Raw genomic sequence first — 18,837 nt, 5'->3', positions numbered from 1 at the left:
TGGTATATATGAGTAAAAGAGATGGGGAAAAGAGAATATTTCGTATACCATGTCCGTAGAGAATTGTGTATGTTCCTCCTAACAGATTCAAGCAAAATTGAAACTTATTTATGCATATTTCCGTGACAGTTGTTAAAAAATTTATGAATGATGGCGGGCTTGATGTGACAGTTCATAATATACACAAACAGTGATTTTTCATTTTCAAAGCCTTGATGATTTTCCTTTTTTTTTAAAAAAAAAATATGAAATTTCGTTTTCCTACATTATTATTTTTCTTCCTTTACTAACAAAAAAAAAATCTTTTCTCCTCTATTTTCCTCACCCTTCCTTTCTGTCTGTCTTTGCGGATGTATCTCTCTCTCCCACTTCCCATAATATTTTACTTGCTTTTCCATTTCTGAGTTAAGGAATGAATGACATGGCTTACCATAAAGAAAAGTAGACGTTTGAAAAAAAAAGTGGTTCGGTATATAGAATCAGTAGAGCCTTGACTTTTGTGTGTGTGTGTGTGTGCGAGTGTCTGATTTTTCTTTCCTCCTTCTCCCACTTTTCGGCGAAAATTTCGTTGTGTGACAAAGTTTGGTCTAACTAAGTAACGTGGATAACAAATCCTCGAGAAACTAATGAGACAATCCGATTAGGAGCTATTCCCCAAGGATTCTTCTTCGTCTCTGTCTCGCAGGCTTCGTTTGTTGTAACTGTCGCTGATGCCACAGAGTACAAAGTGAAATGGAGTGGGAGGGGAGTGAATCAAGCTGGCGATGCGTGTATGTGTGTGTGTAGGGAGAAATAGGAAGAGAATTTGGAAGTTGAACCACGATTAGGAGAAGTAAAAGCCTTTCTAGTCTGGTTCCTCCAATCTCCTACCATAACAAAATACAGGAATGTGTGAGACATTACTGTAGTCACTCTATTTTATTTTCCTTACGTAAGAAAAAGAAAGAACTTACTATACTGGTAATTCTTAAAGAATGAAGACAATCGGTCATAAGAGGAAATCCTTCAGTAGTATTAGGATGACGAACAATGAGATTTATTCTTTAATACAGATTTCCCCAAACCAAAATTTAGCATTTTAAAATAAATCTTAGGTCACCTAGAAAGCTTGTAAGTCTAGACTTTGTACGACACATTTTATTTTATTTTTTTTACCATGAAACTTTAAATAAGTTAAAGTCAATTTTGAGACTTACTGTACCAGAAAATGCTTGTAATGGTAGCAGCAATGCTTAATTTTAACTTAACCTATATAATTAAGTAAACCTAAGGTCCGAAATTTCGGGAAAAATATAATGAAATTTTCTCACTTAATATTTTTGGAATAAATTTCACCCCACTAATAAGGACTAGGGAGTGGATAAAGCAGGTGCGCACCCAGAAAGTTTTGTTGTGGGGAGGTCCAATATTACAAGTCACTACGTCTATTAAACTGAATGAGTATTATTCTGTATACGACAAGTAATTAAAATACTTCTGCCTATATCTTCAGGGGAAAAATGATAGAACTAGATTGTTTTGGTAAGAGAAAGAGTACAGATAAAGTTTAAAGTCAAATGGTCATGCTAAATCAAACATTTCTTTGTAAACAGGGATAGTTTCACTAAGAAAGTGTACAAATGTATATTGAATTAGAAAGTTTTTGGATGGTCTGTACCTAGTGGACCCTTTGTGGGTGCACCCCTAGGATAAAGTGACACTATTGTCAAAAGTTGACAAAATTAATTACAGTAATTCATATGTAATTATCAAGTATTGTATACGTAATTAACAGGTAAACTAATGGTGTATGGACATAAACAAAACACATCTAAGTTCAATTATAATTAATTTTACGAACAAAATATCATTCCAGATGTCATGGGCGTCCGGTCAATTGTATTGTCAATGATAAAAGGTTGTGAAACAATAATGTAACAAACGGAGAGAACTAAATTGTTAGAATATGAATCGCAAAACTTCCTAGCTACAGAGCTTTTTCTTGGAATTAAAAGTTAATTATGAACTATCAAGGCTATCCAATGATTTTGTGATAGCACATGTTTGTTATTATAATAGATTCGATGGTTTAAAAAACATCTTTAAGATGAAGTGGAATTTATTTTTTCTTCTTTTTCAGAACATATACATACAAGCAAAGCATTGAAGTTTCCTTATGGCTATATACAGGCTTTACAGGTATATGTAAAGATCTTTGTTTTACAGTAATTAAATTTTATCAATTTATGTACTTAAAAGGATGTAAATTTATGTATTATATAGGAAATTATTGCAAAAAAAAAAAGAAGAAAACACAAAAATTTTCATGCAAGGAAACTTATTAAAACGTAATGTGTGCGTTCCTAGAATGTTTGGTTTTAAGGAAATATGACACATGGTCGTTCAGCAGTAACCGGTATGTGGAGTAGTAGAGTGGTTTCTGGCTTTAGGTTGACGACCCTTTAAGCATTCGAGTCTATAAAGAGCATGATCGTTTTCTAAGTTTCTCTGTTCGTCTCCCCATCGTATTGGATTAAGGAATTAAGTGAATAAGGTTTAATACAAGACGATGGAGACAAATGTCCCAGTTGGGACGATTAAAAAAAATAAGTGATTCAGTTCTCATCTGTGGTGCGAGAGGTCCCTGGTTCGATCCCAGATCATATTACTTCGTTCGACAACATCATGTTTGTGCATTTTCTTAAGGTTCTTCATATTTTCCCACATAATCATTCCATCAATTCTTTAATAACAACTTGTCACTTTCATAAACCATCCATCTTCTTTAGCCTACAGTGCGCAAACGTGAAACATTATTATTATTATTATTATTATTATTATTATTATTATTATTATTATTATTATTATTATTATTATTATTATTATTATTTAAGAAAATATAATGTATGACGGGTCGAGAACCTTCATCAGATTAACAAACCAGCAAAGGAAGTTTAGTTATTGTGGTTATCGATTATTGAGGTTTAGTTACGCTTTTGAACACCGAGACTATATGAAACCTCAATATACAGTTAAAGGTAAAATCAGAAACACTACATTGAGTTCATATTTTAATGTTCTCGCAGAATGTCGAATCCAGGACCACGTGCACCAAAGCACACACGTTACCCACTTGACCAGCAGGGAGGCGATAGTTTAGTTAGAGATTCACAAAACAAGATCTGGGATTCTTGTCTAAGCAGGAAAGGAAGTTGAGTTGTTGTTCTCATCGATTAAATATGCAGTGTTCATATTTAAGTGTTCGGCTCTACAAACCAATAGTACAAGAATAATATCATTTTTGTAGTTTATTTTATACAGAACTCCCTCTGTTAGACTGTGAAGCTAATTACAAAAACAAATAACTCAGGAGATAATTGTCAATAATTAAAATCTACGAGTACAAATTTCGTTTCTCCTGACAGCATAATTTTACACAGAAATGTTATCACAACCCACCCTCACAAGATAAATACGTATTAGTTAAGCAAAATACTATTCAGCCACATTGTCAAAGCTTTTATAGTTCAAACCTAGGGTTGTGAGTTTTCATTTTTCGTACATCCATCAGAACAAAATTCTACCCGTTTTGATACTTCTGACAGTAGATTTTCTGCCTATTTACAATTACCCCCAAACTTTTCCACGCACAACTTTTGAATTCTTGTGCAGGAGACCTATGTTCGATCACGTAGTTCGAATTCTACGTATGTTAAATTGTAGGTCCACATCCTTCATATCGCTAGTGTGAGAAAGGAATGTTAATCTCCAAAAAGCGTTTAAATATCTTACTCATAAATTAAATAGTAAAGGATTTCTCTCATCTCGGACAGACTGAGGTATCACTATTCTTTGCAAATGAAAATAAAGCAAATTTTAATATCTTTATCTTCTGCATATGTATCGGATCCACATACATTGGACTTAGCATTTTCAGTATCTTGTCTTGTAGGAATCAGATTGTATTTTGCAAGGAATGAAACTGCATCTTCTTCGATATTAAAACATTCATTGAATTTTGTTTTATCAATGCCTTCTAGTTCTTGCCACCTCTTTATGATTCTCAAGAATGAACAGGATATTAATGAAAATCTACATGATCGGTACACGAGTCACGTTCTAAAAAGTAATAGTTTTCAGCAATCATGTCAATAATAGTAGCTTTAAATATTCGCATCCGTAAATCGAGCCAAGTGTGTGCAAAATAAGGACTAAATGTTTGCTTTGTATACATTTCAATGCATTAACACTGCGTTTTCAAATTGTTCAACTCATTTCGTAATGAAATCTATAAGCCGAACATTATATCATTTTGTACAATTTCGCCTGTCCAAGGGCGCCCATGTTGTGGTTTCCAAGGGGGACAAAAAAGCAACATTTCAAATATAGTTTCAAATTTTGCTGTAACTATTCTAAAAATTCTATTGGGTTTTCGATATTACGAAGTACAATTTCCTCTAGGGAGCGAGCGCCCCACCTTGCCCCCCCTGATGGGCGCCCTTGCGCCTGTCCCCTAACTTTTGACCTTTAATGTGTAAGTTGAAATTTGATATGAATAATACGTCTTATTATGATATCTAGAGTAGAATTAACATCAAAATGGATCTTTAGAAATATCCAAGGACCTAAAACGCGTATCATATCGTTTTAGAATGTACCTATTCGTAAAGATGCATTTACTAAGTAACACATTATTCTGCCCCGGACAACGTTCGATGTAACCGATTAAACCCGATGTATCTATTGTTATCTAAGTTTATTATATTAAAGAAATTTTGCTGAGTGAGTGATTTTTAACTTTGTCTATAAATTATATCCGAACGTAAGACTGTTTGTGACATTCTTACGTAAAATAGGCAATTTATTTCATGGATTTACTGCTCAAATGATGAAGCTAACAACAATTTCTTAAGAAATCAAGTTCATCCAGGTATCCTTCCTTCCTGATCACTATATTTTGGTTGGAGAATTTTCGTTTCATTTTGTTTCGTTATATGAATGATTCCATCCATCTCCCCAGTTTTTCTACCGCATAAAAAAATCACCCTCTAACCACCTTCTGAAAAATCGTTTACTTCTATATAGAGATTCAGGAAAACTTGATTTTCTCAAATAAAAAAAAATGGGGGAAATCTGTGTGTGTATATAGTGGGGGCCGGAAACCGTCAGAAGTGCACTTTAATCTCTTCAGAGTTCCATTTCCTCCATGTCAATGCCGGGAGTGAGGAAACAAAGGCTCGATCAGTGGGATGCATTGATCCAGTCCGTGGGGACGACGAAAAACTTACAAACGAAACGGAATAGTGATAGATGCTTTTCTTTTCTACATGTTGCTACATAAAAATAAATTTTTATACATACATACATATATATGTATGTAAAAGGAAAAAATATGCAAAAGGAAAAATATGGATTTCAATGAAATTGCATTTATTGTGAAATGCATGGTATAATGTTTGTAGTGTACCCATGTAGAAAAATCAATATAATGTATCAAAGAGTTTTAACATGACTTACATATATATATATATATATATATATATATATATATATATATATATATATATATATATATATATATATATATATATATATATATATATATATATATGTGTGTGTGTGTGTGTGTGTGTGTGTGTAGGTAGGTAGGTATTTATTTTTGTGCTGTGTTTTTTTCTTCTAGGCACACAGTTATTGTTAAAATTTCCTGAATATTCATTTTTTAGATCACTTATGCAATGTTTTCTGCTTTTATTCGAATATTCGTTTTCAAAATTCCAACAAAATTATATGTTCAAATAATTATTCGTTATCCATCGTATATTTATTCAATTACTTTTATGTTACTCCAATATCAGAATAATCGTTTTCAATTTTCAAACAATTATCCGGGATTCGAATTAAAGTTTGGTATTTTTCGCTGTTCAAATAATTGGGGGGTCTAGTGAGAGATCGAGCTATGCCACTTTGACAAGAAATTTAAATAAATTGAGTTTTCTAAAGCATCATGTTACGCCATACTTTGTATAATAAAGGGTTAACTTTTTACTTCTTAACTTATTGTAAGGTAAATTATGCAAAAGGAAAAATATGGATTTCAATGAAATTGCATTTATTGTGAAATGCATGGTATAATGTTTGTAGTATACCCATGTAGAAAAATCAATATAATATATCAAAGAGTTTTAACATGACTTACATACTTTTACCTGAGTGTAAATCATATTCACAGGTTTACATATGAACTACAGAAAGACTATATTTATTGTCCGTTGTTTCTGTGCATGTTAATTTTTGCTAAACACCATGAAAAACTAGACAAATATAGGGCATCATTGCCATGAGTTATTTTAACAGTAGGACTGATATGGGTCTCTATGTAAATAGAGTAGTGATATCTCTTCAAGAAATGTGGTCACATAAGAATAATCATCTACGATATCTCTTCTGGTTTTAGAAAAACGAAACTGCATCTTCTGGAAGAAATTTATGTCAAAATAGGTATATTTGAAGAAGAGTATGCCTGGTAGTGTAGTGTCAAATTTCACAGCAGTTATTTTCGTGATATAAAAGCTAGCACTGGATATTGTAACTCCACACTGTACTATTTTACTGTTAAACTGTTGGTACCTCCTCTACTGGCATACCAGACACTATCGGTAAGTAGCATAGCTCCTTCTCTCACTCAAAATGCTGCTGAGGACATATTCAAGAACTCAGAATACCGGATGCAGAAAATGTGGGAGCTATGTCACATAATTGTAGTTCACATGATGGATGACATATGCCAGTAAAAGATTAGAAGGTTCAAAAACTAGAACTTTCAAGATTTTGGCGTAGCTCCCTCTCTCACTAGACCCCTCAATTATTCGTTATCCATCGTATAATTATTCTTTCTAATATTTTGTTATCCAAATAGCAGAGAAACTATTTCAATATTGAAACAATTATCCGATATTGGAATAACTGTCCGAATATTTTTTCCATATCTGAATAATTATTGCTTATGCGTCGTATAATGATTTTAGTTTTATTCGATTATTCGAATTTTAACGATAGCAATTGTGTCTTTAAAACAACAACACATAACAAATAAGAGAATTTTAGCAAAGGAAACATTACTTAAGGAATTCTCTTCTGAGCTTCTTTGTGGATAAAGGGTTATTATTCTTGAGACCCAGATTCGATTTTCGGCAGGCATGCATATGGCTCGGTTTCTATGAGATTAAGCTGCAGAAAGACATCTCACATTTATATATATATATATATATATATATATATATATATATATATATATATATATATATATATATATATATATATATATTTCTTTCGAATGCTTCAAATCGTAATTCAGAACTAAAAAACAAAGCCTCACTAGTGAGCTTCATGATAAATATCGTTCAAATTGCAGTGACATTTTCTAGTGAAGATAACAATCATTAGTGAATAAGTTCATGCTTCAAAACTTTAATATTGTCGTAGTGAACAGAAAATCTGAATAAAGAATTAATGTAATAATATTCTGATGTCTTCAGAGAAGAGTACTAATGCGAAATTTATAGAAAAGCGGGTCTATTGAAGTTGGTATCTGTGAGGTTTCTCTGAAAATTTTGTTAACTTACACTGAGAAAAATCCGTTATCCGGACAGCGGTATATTGTAGAAATATATGGAATCCTTAGGTTTACTACAAAAATTAGTATGGAGAAGAGCATACGTTAACCATTTGCTACATAAGCACTGACCTTTTACCTTCTTATTGTTAGATGTTACATCATGCCGTTGGAGGATGTCTGACATATAACAAGTCTACCATATATTACATATATATATACGGTTGTTACATACATCAGCTATATGTTATATATGTCTATCTGTATGTGAGATCCTCACCACCTATATACAGTTTTTTATTCATACGGAAAGTACGTATAAGTTTGTTGTACGTTAAGTCTAAAAACTGCAGGATTTACACATGTAACCAACGCTTTTACGTACACAACCTACGTTTTTTTTTCTTAGTTTAATCTGTAACATCAGTCAGCGTAACAAATGTTTGAAAAATGAGTAATATGTTGGCGAAGGATATATTGAAAAGTTCACCTAACATAGATTTTCAAATATTATGTGTATTTCAGAAATAAGCTCCTTAAATGAGAACCTGAATTGAAAAGCATCCTAGTCCACTTTTTTCTTGTATTCATGTTTTTATTATTGGTCCGCACCTATGTTCCAAGGACTATTCACTCGTGTAATATTACATCCAAAGTTCAAGTCAATATCTTTGGAAATTATTTTGTATTAAAATTAAGTTCAGTTAATATCTTAATTTTAATACAAAATAATTTCAGGACTTGAGATTTTACTGAATTCAGTTGAGGAATTTAATATATTTCTGTATACTGTCGAATCACATCCCTACAATGAAAAACCTTGATGACTGAGAAAAAATTTAATCGGTTATAATGCTTTATTTGACCTTAGTCGCAAAAAAAAAAAAAAAAAAAAAAACACTGACAGTTTATATGATATAGGTATATGTAAAGTACCCATATCAGCTGCAGTATCTTTCAGATAACGATCCAACTATCGTCAAATTTTATGCTTTAGATAGAACCTTTGACACACGGCGACAAGGATCCCGTGCCAAACTAATAGGTCCAGAGTACGTGCTCGCTCAAATCCGGGTTGGTCGAAAGCTTTTGACAGGTACTGCATATATACAATTATTGTATCAAAATATAAATACCTACCTGTACTCGAACTTCAGGTAGATTAACTTTCATGGCTAGCTCTTCTCGGCTGTAAACGTCCGGATAATGCGATTTTTCGAACGCTCTCTCCAATTCGTGGAGTTGATACGTCGTGAAAGTTGTTCGGTTTCGTCGGTGTTTCTTTTTTGGTTCTCCGCTGTCGATGCTGGAGTTCCCACTGGGCACACCACCCGTGGAAGGACTAGTGCTAGGACTGGCCGGGGTGTGACTTCGCTCGTCTTCACTACTTTTGTCCAAACATCGGACGTCTGACAAGCCGTCATTAGAATTGCTATTTTCTCCTGAAAACAAGAAAAAACGAACATAAAAAGTAAGGAAACAATTTTCGTAGCACAAGAAACAAACAATTGAAATCTTGCTATAATAACTGCCAAATAAAATGAATTGTTGCATGAGTACTTTAATACTCTTGATGGTGATCTGAAGATGGTGTACATGTGAACAGGCCTAATAATAGAAAGAAGATTTAACAGAATGTTCTATGCAGTTTAGTTTATATTCAGCGATCGTACAATGGTTATGAAATAAAATATATTGCTCTACGAGTAAGAATAATTAAAGAAACGGCTAAAGAGACGAATAATTAATAAAAATGAATGATAAATAATTTGTGGAATTAGAATGAGGGAGGAAAGAGAAAATGGCCAAAGATTATATTGTCCAACACTACTGTTCACAAAGCTTGGGATCGAACTAGGACCTCTCGCACCAAAAGTGAACGCCCTACCACTAATTTGACCATATTGAAAAATAAAGAATTTTTAGAAGTTTTCAGTGAAATCAAGAGAAACCAGCTCTCATTATATTAAAACTGTTCCGACAAAATGAGGAAGAGTGGGCTAATTTTAATTCCTTACAAACTGTTACCCATTATTATAGAATATAATTTAATTAATCTTCTCGCGTCCACTTTAATAAAAAAAATGCTACAACACTCGACATACAGTACATGCCCAAATATGTAATTAACTCTTTAGTAGTCTATATTGATGTTATTTTGTCTCTAACATAAGTTATAAAATCTAAAAATGCTCAAGAATTCAATATCTAGAAAGACATGATTCTTCTATACTCGTACTGCATACTCACTTACAAAACTGAAAAACATTTATTTAACTTTAATAGTAAATAACAATGGAAAATATATAATGTGTACACGAATTCCCTGCTTTCAGTCGATATTTAATTTCTTCGTGAATATGGTTTTGGTCTGTTAATATTGATCCTAGATATTTGAAAGTATCCACTTTATCGAAAGTATTATTTGATACTTTGATGCGTCCATAATATGCAGTATTACGATCCCGACGAACTTCCATGTTTTTAGTTTTCTCTGCATTTACTTCTAAACCCAAGTCCCTGCAAGCGTTTAATAAGACTTATGCGTTTCTTTCTATTGTTTTCCTATCATCCTCCATCATCAGCATACGTCATAACATGATGAATACCATAAATGAATCACATAGTAAAGTTCGGGTAGGAAGTTTCTTGTCCACGAGCTTTTACATCGAGAATGGTCTGAAACAAGGAGATGCGTTGTTGCCATTGTTAAACATTGTCCTGGAGTACCGGTACGCTATAAGAAAAATCAAAGATAGCAATCAGGACCTAGAGCTCAATGAGGTTAAACCGTATGCTGATTTTACATTGTATATCTAGAAATAAAAATTTAGAAAAGGCAGCAGAAGAAAATGCATCGTCTTTGTGTAAAAATCTTATGCAGTCTCATATTTCTCAACGTAACACTAGTAACTTCTCAGCATATTTGTGTTTAATCATTCAACGTGCTCTCTTTATTGATAACTTTCTAATACGAGAAAAGAACAGAACACCAACTTAGCCGTGGAATTAAAAAGAAATACACACACACACTACAAAGTCAAGAATCACGAAATATACAATTAAAGTTCGTAAGACTCCACTAGAGTGTAACTTTTTCACTACAATAATTAAAGGTTAACTATATAAGAATTATTCATAAAGGAAATATTAGATAGTAAATCTCTTCAATCTATATATAAAGAAAATACTCCTATTTTCGTGTTTGAAAAGAATAGAATGAACCGATTTTGGTGATCCGCTTCTGAGAAGGAAATACTTGTCTAAACATTTTCCTTTAAATGAACATTTCTGTAGTTTGATTAATACATGCCATTTATTGGACTGAAGGAATGATAAATGTGACCCCTGGTAATAGTACATACAACTTTCCAAAGCTCAAAAGCGTGCCGCGGTTTTATGAATATAAATGATCCGTCCACTCTTTGGTGATTGAATGAATGAAAAAATATATATATATTTTTCTATTCTAAAATAATTATTGAAACAGAAAGGAATTTACATGAACTATGTACTATACATACATACACACTATCTCACTGTAAGAAGTAAATAATAATTGGAATTATTATTTATAATGATTGGAATTAATAATTATTATTTTACTTCAGCTTAGAAACTCATGAAAAATCTCGGTCAAGATGGTACGCATGTGAAATTGAACAAGGTACGTTCCCAAAATCGATTGTTACAATTTTTCAGTTTTATTAACTTACTAGTAGTATGTCCATTCTTCGAACGGGAAGAATACGTTTCATTTTGGACATAAAGGACACCAAAACTGTGACCAATCAACTTAAGGACCCCGAAAACTATTAATTCGACACTGATATCGATCATTTTCAATTATTTTTACATGTCACCATCCCCCCTTGGAGCTGAATTTGGATTTAAACGTCATCCGAAGTGTCTCAGCGACCCCGAAAACTATGGATTCGACACTAATATCGGTCATCTTCTATCACTTTTATATCTCCCTCTCCTCCTTTCCTAAATTGCGGGGCTAAATTTGGATTTAAACGACATCGGAAGTGTCACTATTATCTCAGCGATCCCGAAAATTATGAATTTGGCATTAATATCGGTCATTTTCATCAGTTTTATGTATCTTCCCCTCATCCTCCCGCAAGTTGTAGGGCTGAATTTGAATTTGGCTGGATTTGGAAGTCACTTCATTTCAGTACCACAAAAACTATGGAACCGACAATAATATCAGTCATTTTCGATCATTTTTTATATATCTTCCTCCTCTCCCTCCTCTAAGTTCCACCGTCAAAGTGAAATGATAAAACCATCCGAGGCTCGAACCTCATCTATGTTGAAAATTCGATAGAGATTGGTCGAGTAGTTCAAGAGTTATTAAGTCACTAACATGGTCACTTTCATTTTTATTTATACAAAAGACAGACAGATAGATTTATTTATCTTGTATCGAAACGAAAACTTTATTTTGGAAGAAATATAGTTTTGAATTCCAAATATACGATATTGACATTATTGTTTTACTACCTGACTCAGAAGAAACAATTAAGCGTATTTAAAGCTTCAATTAACACACTTCTCCAAACATGGTTAATTCCGTTGGTTTTCTTTAACTATAGAAATTGTAAGCTTTATCACAATGAGAGTCATACACATATCTTGAGCGGAGAGCTTGTATGCTGCATTTTAGACAAACTAGCAAGAGTAGAAGCTATTGTTTAACTAGTATAATTATCACATTGCGTTAAATTCTAAAACAAGCTTCTCAACTGAAAACTTTTAAAATGTTGAGACTCAGGCTACAAATACACACGATTTATATGTATAACACCTGTTCAAACCACTTGAGTTACTCATACCCTGTATCCGTCTATTATTGTTTCTTGAAGCAGGAAGTCTTAAGAGCCATTTGTAATATCTTAGGTAAACAAGCAGCAATGTTGGCTTTACCATACACACGAATCAACTGATTGGTTTGCGTTTATGTTCTTTGCCGGTATTGATGCTATATAGAACGAAACCTACAATTTAAAGCAGTGATGTAATGCTAGAATATGTGGCAGTATGTATATTCTCGATCGTCCCTCCCTATAGATCTTTCTTAAATTTAAGATGAGTATCTATACGCTAGAGCAGTGGTTTCTTACCTTTTTTAGCCTAGCACCATCTCGGATAATACAATTGTTCTGAACGTCCCCCGTCATCTTAACACAATATACCCACGCTAAAGGCCGAACGTAAGACTTGGGTGAAATAGTCTTATATACATATCTATGACCTATGGAACCCGGAGGTTCAATGCTGCGTTCACAAAAGCTCTTCATTGACTTCTACCTTTCGCCAACTGGATCTACTTTGTACTTCTATTTCTGTGAGATCCATCTTAATAGTATTCTCCCATCTGCGCCTAGATCTTGCTAATGGTCGCTTTCCGATTGGGTTTCCAGTAAAAACTTTCAAAGCATTCTTACTTTCTTTCGTTCTGGCTACATGACCTGCTCATTTAACCTCCTAGACTTGACTGATGACCCTAATACGATACCCTTTGATCAGCAAACAAAATCGTTTCTCAGCTAATCTTTCCGTTTTCATGTAAGAATTGTTCTACTTGTGAAATCCTCTATCAAGTGACTATAATTACGTGGTTTCTATCGAATAAGAAAAGAGAAAATAGAACGTATGACTAGTTTTTGGTAGTAGGTAATATTCTCAGTGAAGACATGAAGTGCGATCACAAAATAAAATATAAGTAAGGATAGAAAGGACGAGAGAATTGAGAAAAAAGAAAAAGGATACTTTGTAGATCTTTAAATAAAGTTTGAGTAAAGTGATCAGGAGCTTTCAGAATAAGGTGTGAAAAGTAATGGAGAAAATTAAGATTGTAGTTGGAGATCGAGCGGAAAAGCAATGAGAAAATGCTGCAAATGGTAGGGGGAAAAATAATAATACTGAATGTAATACAAGGAAGAAGAAGAAATTAGTTGAAACATTAAATGAGAGAAACTATATCCTGAGAGACATGATAGAAGGTACACGGCTTCAATGGAGGAGGTATATCAAGGGGCATATGAAGACGAAGAAGTTAGCTGCGAACTGTGATGCGTGGAAGCTTCATAGTTGGCGGCAAATGAGTTGCCAGTAACTACAAAATTTCTGTGATGATTATGAACTCCAATCATTTTTCCCCTCCCCCTTTTCCTTCCATCACATCCCTCAAATACATTTTTGTCAAAAGATAATCATAACCAAGTTTTGTTTCTAGGATACTTGGATTGAAATTAGAGATAGCATTAAAAGTTCAGCAATAGAAAAATTGGGGCACGCGGAAATACGTAGGAACAAACCATGGTTCGACCAAGAATGCATTAAACTAGTAGAGAAGATAAAACAGGCAAAATTACGGTGGCTACAAAATCCGAATGAAATAACTTCACAAAATTTCGCAGATATCAGGCGGGAAACTTCCAAAACTTTTAGAACAAAGAAACGGGATTTTTTGAAAGCTAAAATTAAGGAACTTGAAGATAATAGTAAAAATAAAAATATTCGGGACATGCATAAGGGGATCAGCGAATTTAAGAAAGGCTATCAACCTCGTGCTTATATATTAAAGAAATCTGACGGAACAGTTCTCACTGATACGGATAGCATCTTAAATAGATGGAAAGATTTCTTTGACGATTTGCTGAACACGCAGCCAAAAACTAATGTGCGTGGAGAAAAGGAGATACACACCGCAGAACCGTATATTCCAGAACCCAATCGAATAGAAGTGGAAGCCGCTATAAAGAAATTAAAGAAACACAAATCTCTGAGTGTAGATGAAATTCCGGCTGAGTTAATTTTAGCTGGAGGCGAAAAATTGTGGAACAACATACACAAACTCATTCTCCTTATCTGGAACAAGGAAGAATTGCCACAAGAGTGGAAAGAGTCAATCATTGTTCCAATTCACAAGAAAGGCGACAAAACTGACTGTAATAATTATCGAGGCATTTCTCTTCTGTCAACATCCTATAAAATCCTTTCAAATATTCTGTTAGCAAGATTTACCCCATACGCAGATGACATTATTGGAGATTATCAGTGCGGATTTAGACGAAATCGATCAACTATCGACCAAATATTTATCATTCGCCAAATACTCGAAAAGAAGTGGGAATACAATACCCCGGTACATCAACTACAGTATTTATTGATTTTAGAAAGGCTTACGACTCGGTTAGGAGAGAAACATTATACAACGTTCTTACAGAGCTTGGAATACCGAGAAAGCTAATTAGATTAATTAAGATATGTTTAAGTGAATCCCAAAGTAAAGTCCGGGTAGGAAAATTTTTGTCCACGAGCTTCCACGTCGAAAATGGCCTGAAACAAGGAGATGCGTTGTCGCCATTATTATTTAACTTTGTGCTGGAATACGCCATAAGGAAAATCAAAGATAACAACCAGGGTCTAGAGTTGAACGGCATTCCCCAGGTTATGGCATATGCTGATGATGTAAATTTAATAGGGGATGATAGGAGAACAGTAGAAATAAATGCAGAGATATTATTAAACGCTTGCAGGGACATGGGTTTAGAAGTAAATGCAGAGAAAACTAAATACATGGAAGTGCGTCGGAACCGTAATACGGCAAATTGTGGAGGCGTTAAAATATTAAATAATACTTTTGATAAAGTGGATACTTTCAAATATTTAGGATCAATATTAACAGACGAAAATCATATTCACGAAGAAATTAAATGTCAACTAAAGCAGGGAATTCGTGTTACTATTCGGTTCAAAATCTCTTGTCGTCGCGAATTCTGTCGAGGAATTTGAAGCTTAAAATATATAAAACGATAATCATGCCTGTTGTTCTGTATGGTTGCGAAACATGGTCGCTTACTCTGAGGGAAGAACATAGACTGAAAGTATTTGAGAACAAGATCCTGAGAAGAATATTCGGACCCAAGAGGAACGAGAATAGGGAATGGCGGAAGCTTCATAACGAGGAACTACATAGTTTATACGGTTTACCCAACATTGTTAGGGTCGTCAAGTTTAGGAGGCTTAGGTGGGCAGGCCATGTAGCTAGAATGGAAGAAAGTAGAAACGCTTTCAAAGTGTTGACTGGTAGACCCATAGGAAAACGACCATTTGGAAGACCTAGGCGCAGATGGGAGGATAATATTAAGATGGATCTCGCAGAGATTGGAATACAAAGTAGAAACTGGATCCAATTAGCTAAGGATAGAAGTCAGTGGAGAGCTTTTGTGAACGCGGCACTGAACCTCCGGGTTCCATAGGCCATAGAGTGAGTGTGAGTGAGTGAGTTATTTCCATCTCCTATTATTTTCTTCATTTTCTTTCTTTTCTTTTTTTTCTTTTTTTTTTGTAATTTTCACTGTTCTCTTTCATTTATAAGGCGAGAGGTGTTTTCTATCACTATTAAGTCTTGTTTATTTTTCTCGAAAAGGAAGAAAATTATGAACAAAATTTAAATTGTCTACTTTACTACTGTATAAGTTAGATAATAAAGTTATATATATAGTATTACACTCTGATAACATAGTATTCAGCTACCATATTTTATTAGTTTGTCACTAATTACATATTACATACATACTTATGCTATTGATCGTGCATTTCAAAACCGAAAATAACGTACGATTCAAAAACACTCAATGTATTTAACAGTACAATATCTAGGTTGTCACAAAGTTAGATATGCTAAATTCAGAAGTGTATTCCATAGGTGTAGACGATTATAAACGTCCTTGACAACATATGTCAAGCAGCGATTGATTTCCGAGTTATAAGTGATATCCAATGAATATGTAGATTCTCATGTGTATTTTCCAAATCGACACCCAAGAGCTGAATACAGGTTTCTCACTTCAGCATTTCAGGGTTCCACACGTATCAGTGGCTCACATCAGTTGAATGTGGCGCCTAGGTTGCAAATATATACAATGTACACAAATATAGGTGGTGCATAAGACGATACTTACTATGCACAACCTGTTCTAGTACTAACACCATCCTAGGTATAAGCTGTATTTGGCTCCATTATGAAAATCCCTCGTCCGGCCTCCAGACTTTTCAGATATGAAACATTGCAGATGAAACCTTGAGATGTCGACGTGACATTATTCAAGCTGTGCCCATTTTGAACCTCTGTAGTGGTGCATGTGAGAATCTATTGTCATTGGACATTCTTTCACATATTGGAAACTAAGCATTGATACACAAATGATGTCATAGGCATTTTCATTTTTCCATTTCTATCAGACGAGTAAGATGAGATATTTTTTGTTTTGTCCTACTTCTCGTGGGCAACACTAATAGCGCCAAGTCCTAGATCTCAAACAATGTTTTAATGTTGTATGTATGTAGTATAAAAACTACAAATTGGTAGTAATTGTATGAATGCAGTGAAAAGCATTTATGAACGTTTAGTCATTATACAATATTTTTAAATAATAAATATAGATTAAATGTTCTTATATCACATTTCATGACGTGGGCTTTTAATGACGCAGAAGATTGCTAATACCCGGTAGAATCTAGATGAAATTAACTGGGAAAAAGATCAGGTTATAAATTTTGTACATAAATTTACAAAAACAGACGAGAAAAGTTTTTCGAAAATCGACGCGAAACGAGACAAGAAATAATCCTTCGAAAATCGAGACAAGACGAGAATTTTACAAAATTTATGAGAACGAGACGAGGAGCCTAATTTTTCATTTCGTTTCGTGGACAAAGACAACAACACTACACACATCTGTGTTAACACGTTCTTAAATTTTGAGAAATTCACTTTTCGTACACCCTATATAAGATTATGTTGGGCGTTTACATTTATAATTTTAGCCAATAAGAATACCAGTAGACTCTTATGTTTTTAATAGTACAAAAAATTCACAGAGGTCAAAGGTTAGCATTTCCAACATAATCGATTGGTCTTAATGTTTTCTTTCTTTCTTTCCCTTCCGGTCACAAAATGAAATGAAGTACGTTGTTAAAGAGCTCCGTGCTATACTTAAAAGTTAAATTAATGAGCAGTAGTTGAAAACAGCAGTTCACCCAATCAGCTCTTTCCTTTTTTGCATACGAGTTTTTGTAAATGATCAGACAAGCTATCGTTTTTTATGGCGCTGGAAACGCCCTACCTGTTCACGCAAGGCCTAAACATGATTAACATGTTAAAAAGACGTGAAAAAAAGTTTTGGAGATTATAATGGAGTTAGATTAATCATTGTGTAAAATTTACAGTTAAACCTATTTTTACACAAATAAAATACATGTTAGTAGCATATTATGCGGTATATCTAATTGCCCGTCATTAACTAATTATTTTTTAGTTAATTTTATTATTTAAATCTTTAGAATTTTACCTGATAGTCGAAGAAATTAAATAAGTAAGATAAATTAATAGCTTTGCATACAAGTTCCCCCTGTAAAATTGAAAAAATGAAATGAAATCTTTGAGTTTTACGTCCCACGGTTATGCCGGCGAGGCTAAAGGAGACGGTGATAATGAGAGATGAGTGAAATGGTGGAATGAAGAAAGTGGGAGGAAACGGGAGAACCCCGAGAAAACCCACGAGCACGGTGTTTGTCCACCACAAAGTTCACTTGGCGGGGGCTGGGATCGAACCCGGGACCCCAAGCACCAGAGGTGAACGCTCTACCACTGAGCCACCGCGCCCCCCTGTAAAATTGAGTTGACCTTTTTTGAGCATTGTTATGTGTCATACTAAAACATATGGATTTTTCTTTTCCTTCTTGTTCTTTATGTAAAGTAGATGTTTGGAATATATTGATCAAACAAACATTTCTGTAAGTTTGTAATATCCCTCCGATTACATAAAAAAAAGGTGGACATACAAATAGTGTGGCAATTTGAAACCGAGACTAGAGCTATAGAAAAAAAGAAAGTGAACATAGAGAGTTTCTTGCCTTGGATCATTCAAAGAACAACTCTCCTGTATCCATACATCGTTGCGCCCAAGAAGGACTGCTGGAAGTATTTTTGTTGAATGCTGTTGAAAATTCTTGTCGTAGTCCTCTTGTTAGACATTATGTCATCAAAGTACGAACATTTAAATGGTGATGAGTCAGTAGGTCGTGGATCACAGTGGGTCGTATTTATTATCCATCTCTGGTCCTGTTGTATTTATTATCCGTCTAATAACAACACAGGTTAAACATAACACAACTTTATTTTATAAACTTCATGTACAGTTTTCTGCGACTAAGCGTTTAGCGTT

General features: G+C 33.9%; 1 protein-coding gene across 1 annotated transcript in view; it reads right to left on the bottom strand.

Annotated features, from left to right (window-relative positions):
• LOC145678328 (retinal homeobox protein Rx1-like) overlaps positions 1-18,837 on the bottom strand; it is a 162,101-nt gene that overhangs the window by 73,338 nt on the left and 69,926 nt on the right. Inside the window, exon 2 of the mRNA XM_081748348.1 lies at positions 8,735-9,036. Within this exon, the coding sequence (XP_081604474.1) occupies positions 8,735-9,036 (302 nt within the window). The remainder of the gene's footprint in view (positions 1-8,734; positions 9,037-18,837) is intronic.

Source organism: Thermobia domestica, chromosome 2 (genome assembly GCF_964235325.1).
Source record: "Thermobia domestica chromosome 2, izTheDome1.hap1.1, whole genome shotgun sequence".
NCBI classification, from domain to species: Eukaryota; Metazoa; Arthropoda; class Insecta; order Zygentoma; family Lepismatidae; genus Thermobia; species Thermobia domestica.
Note: the sequence above shows the minus strand (reverse complement) of the source record. Positions and strands in the feature narration are given on the sequence as shown.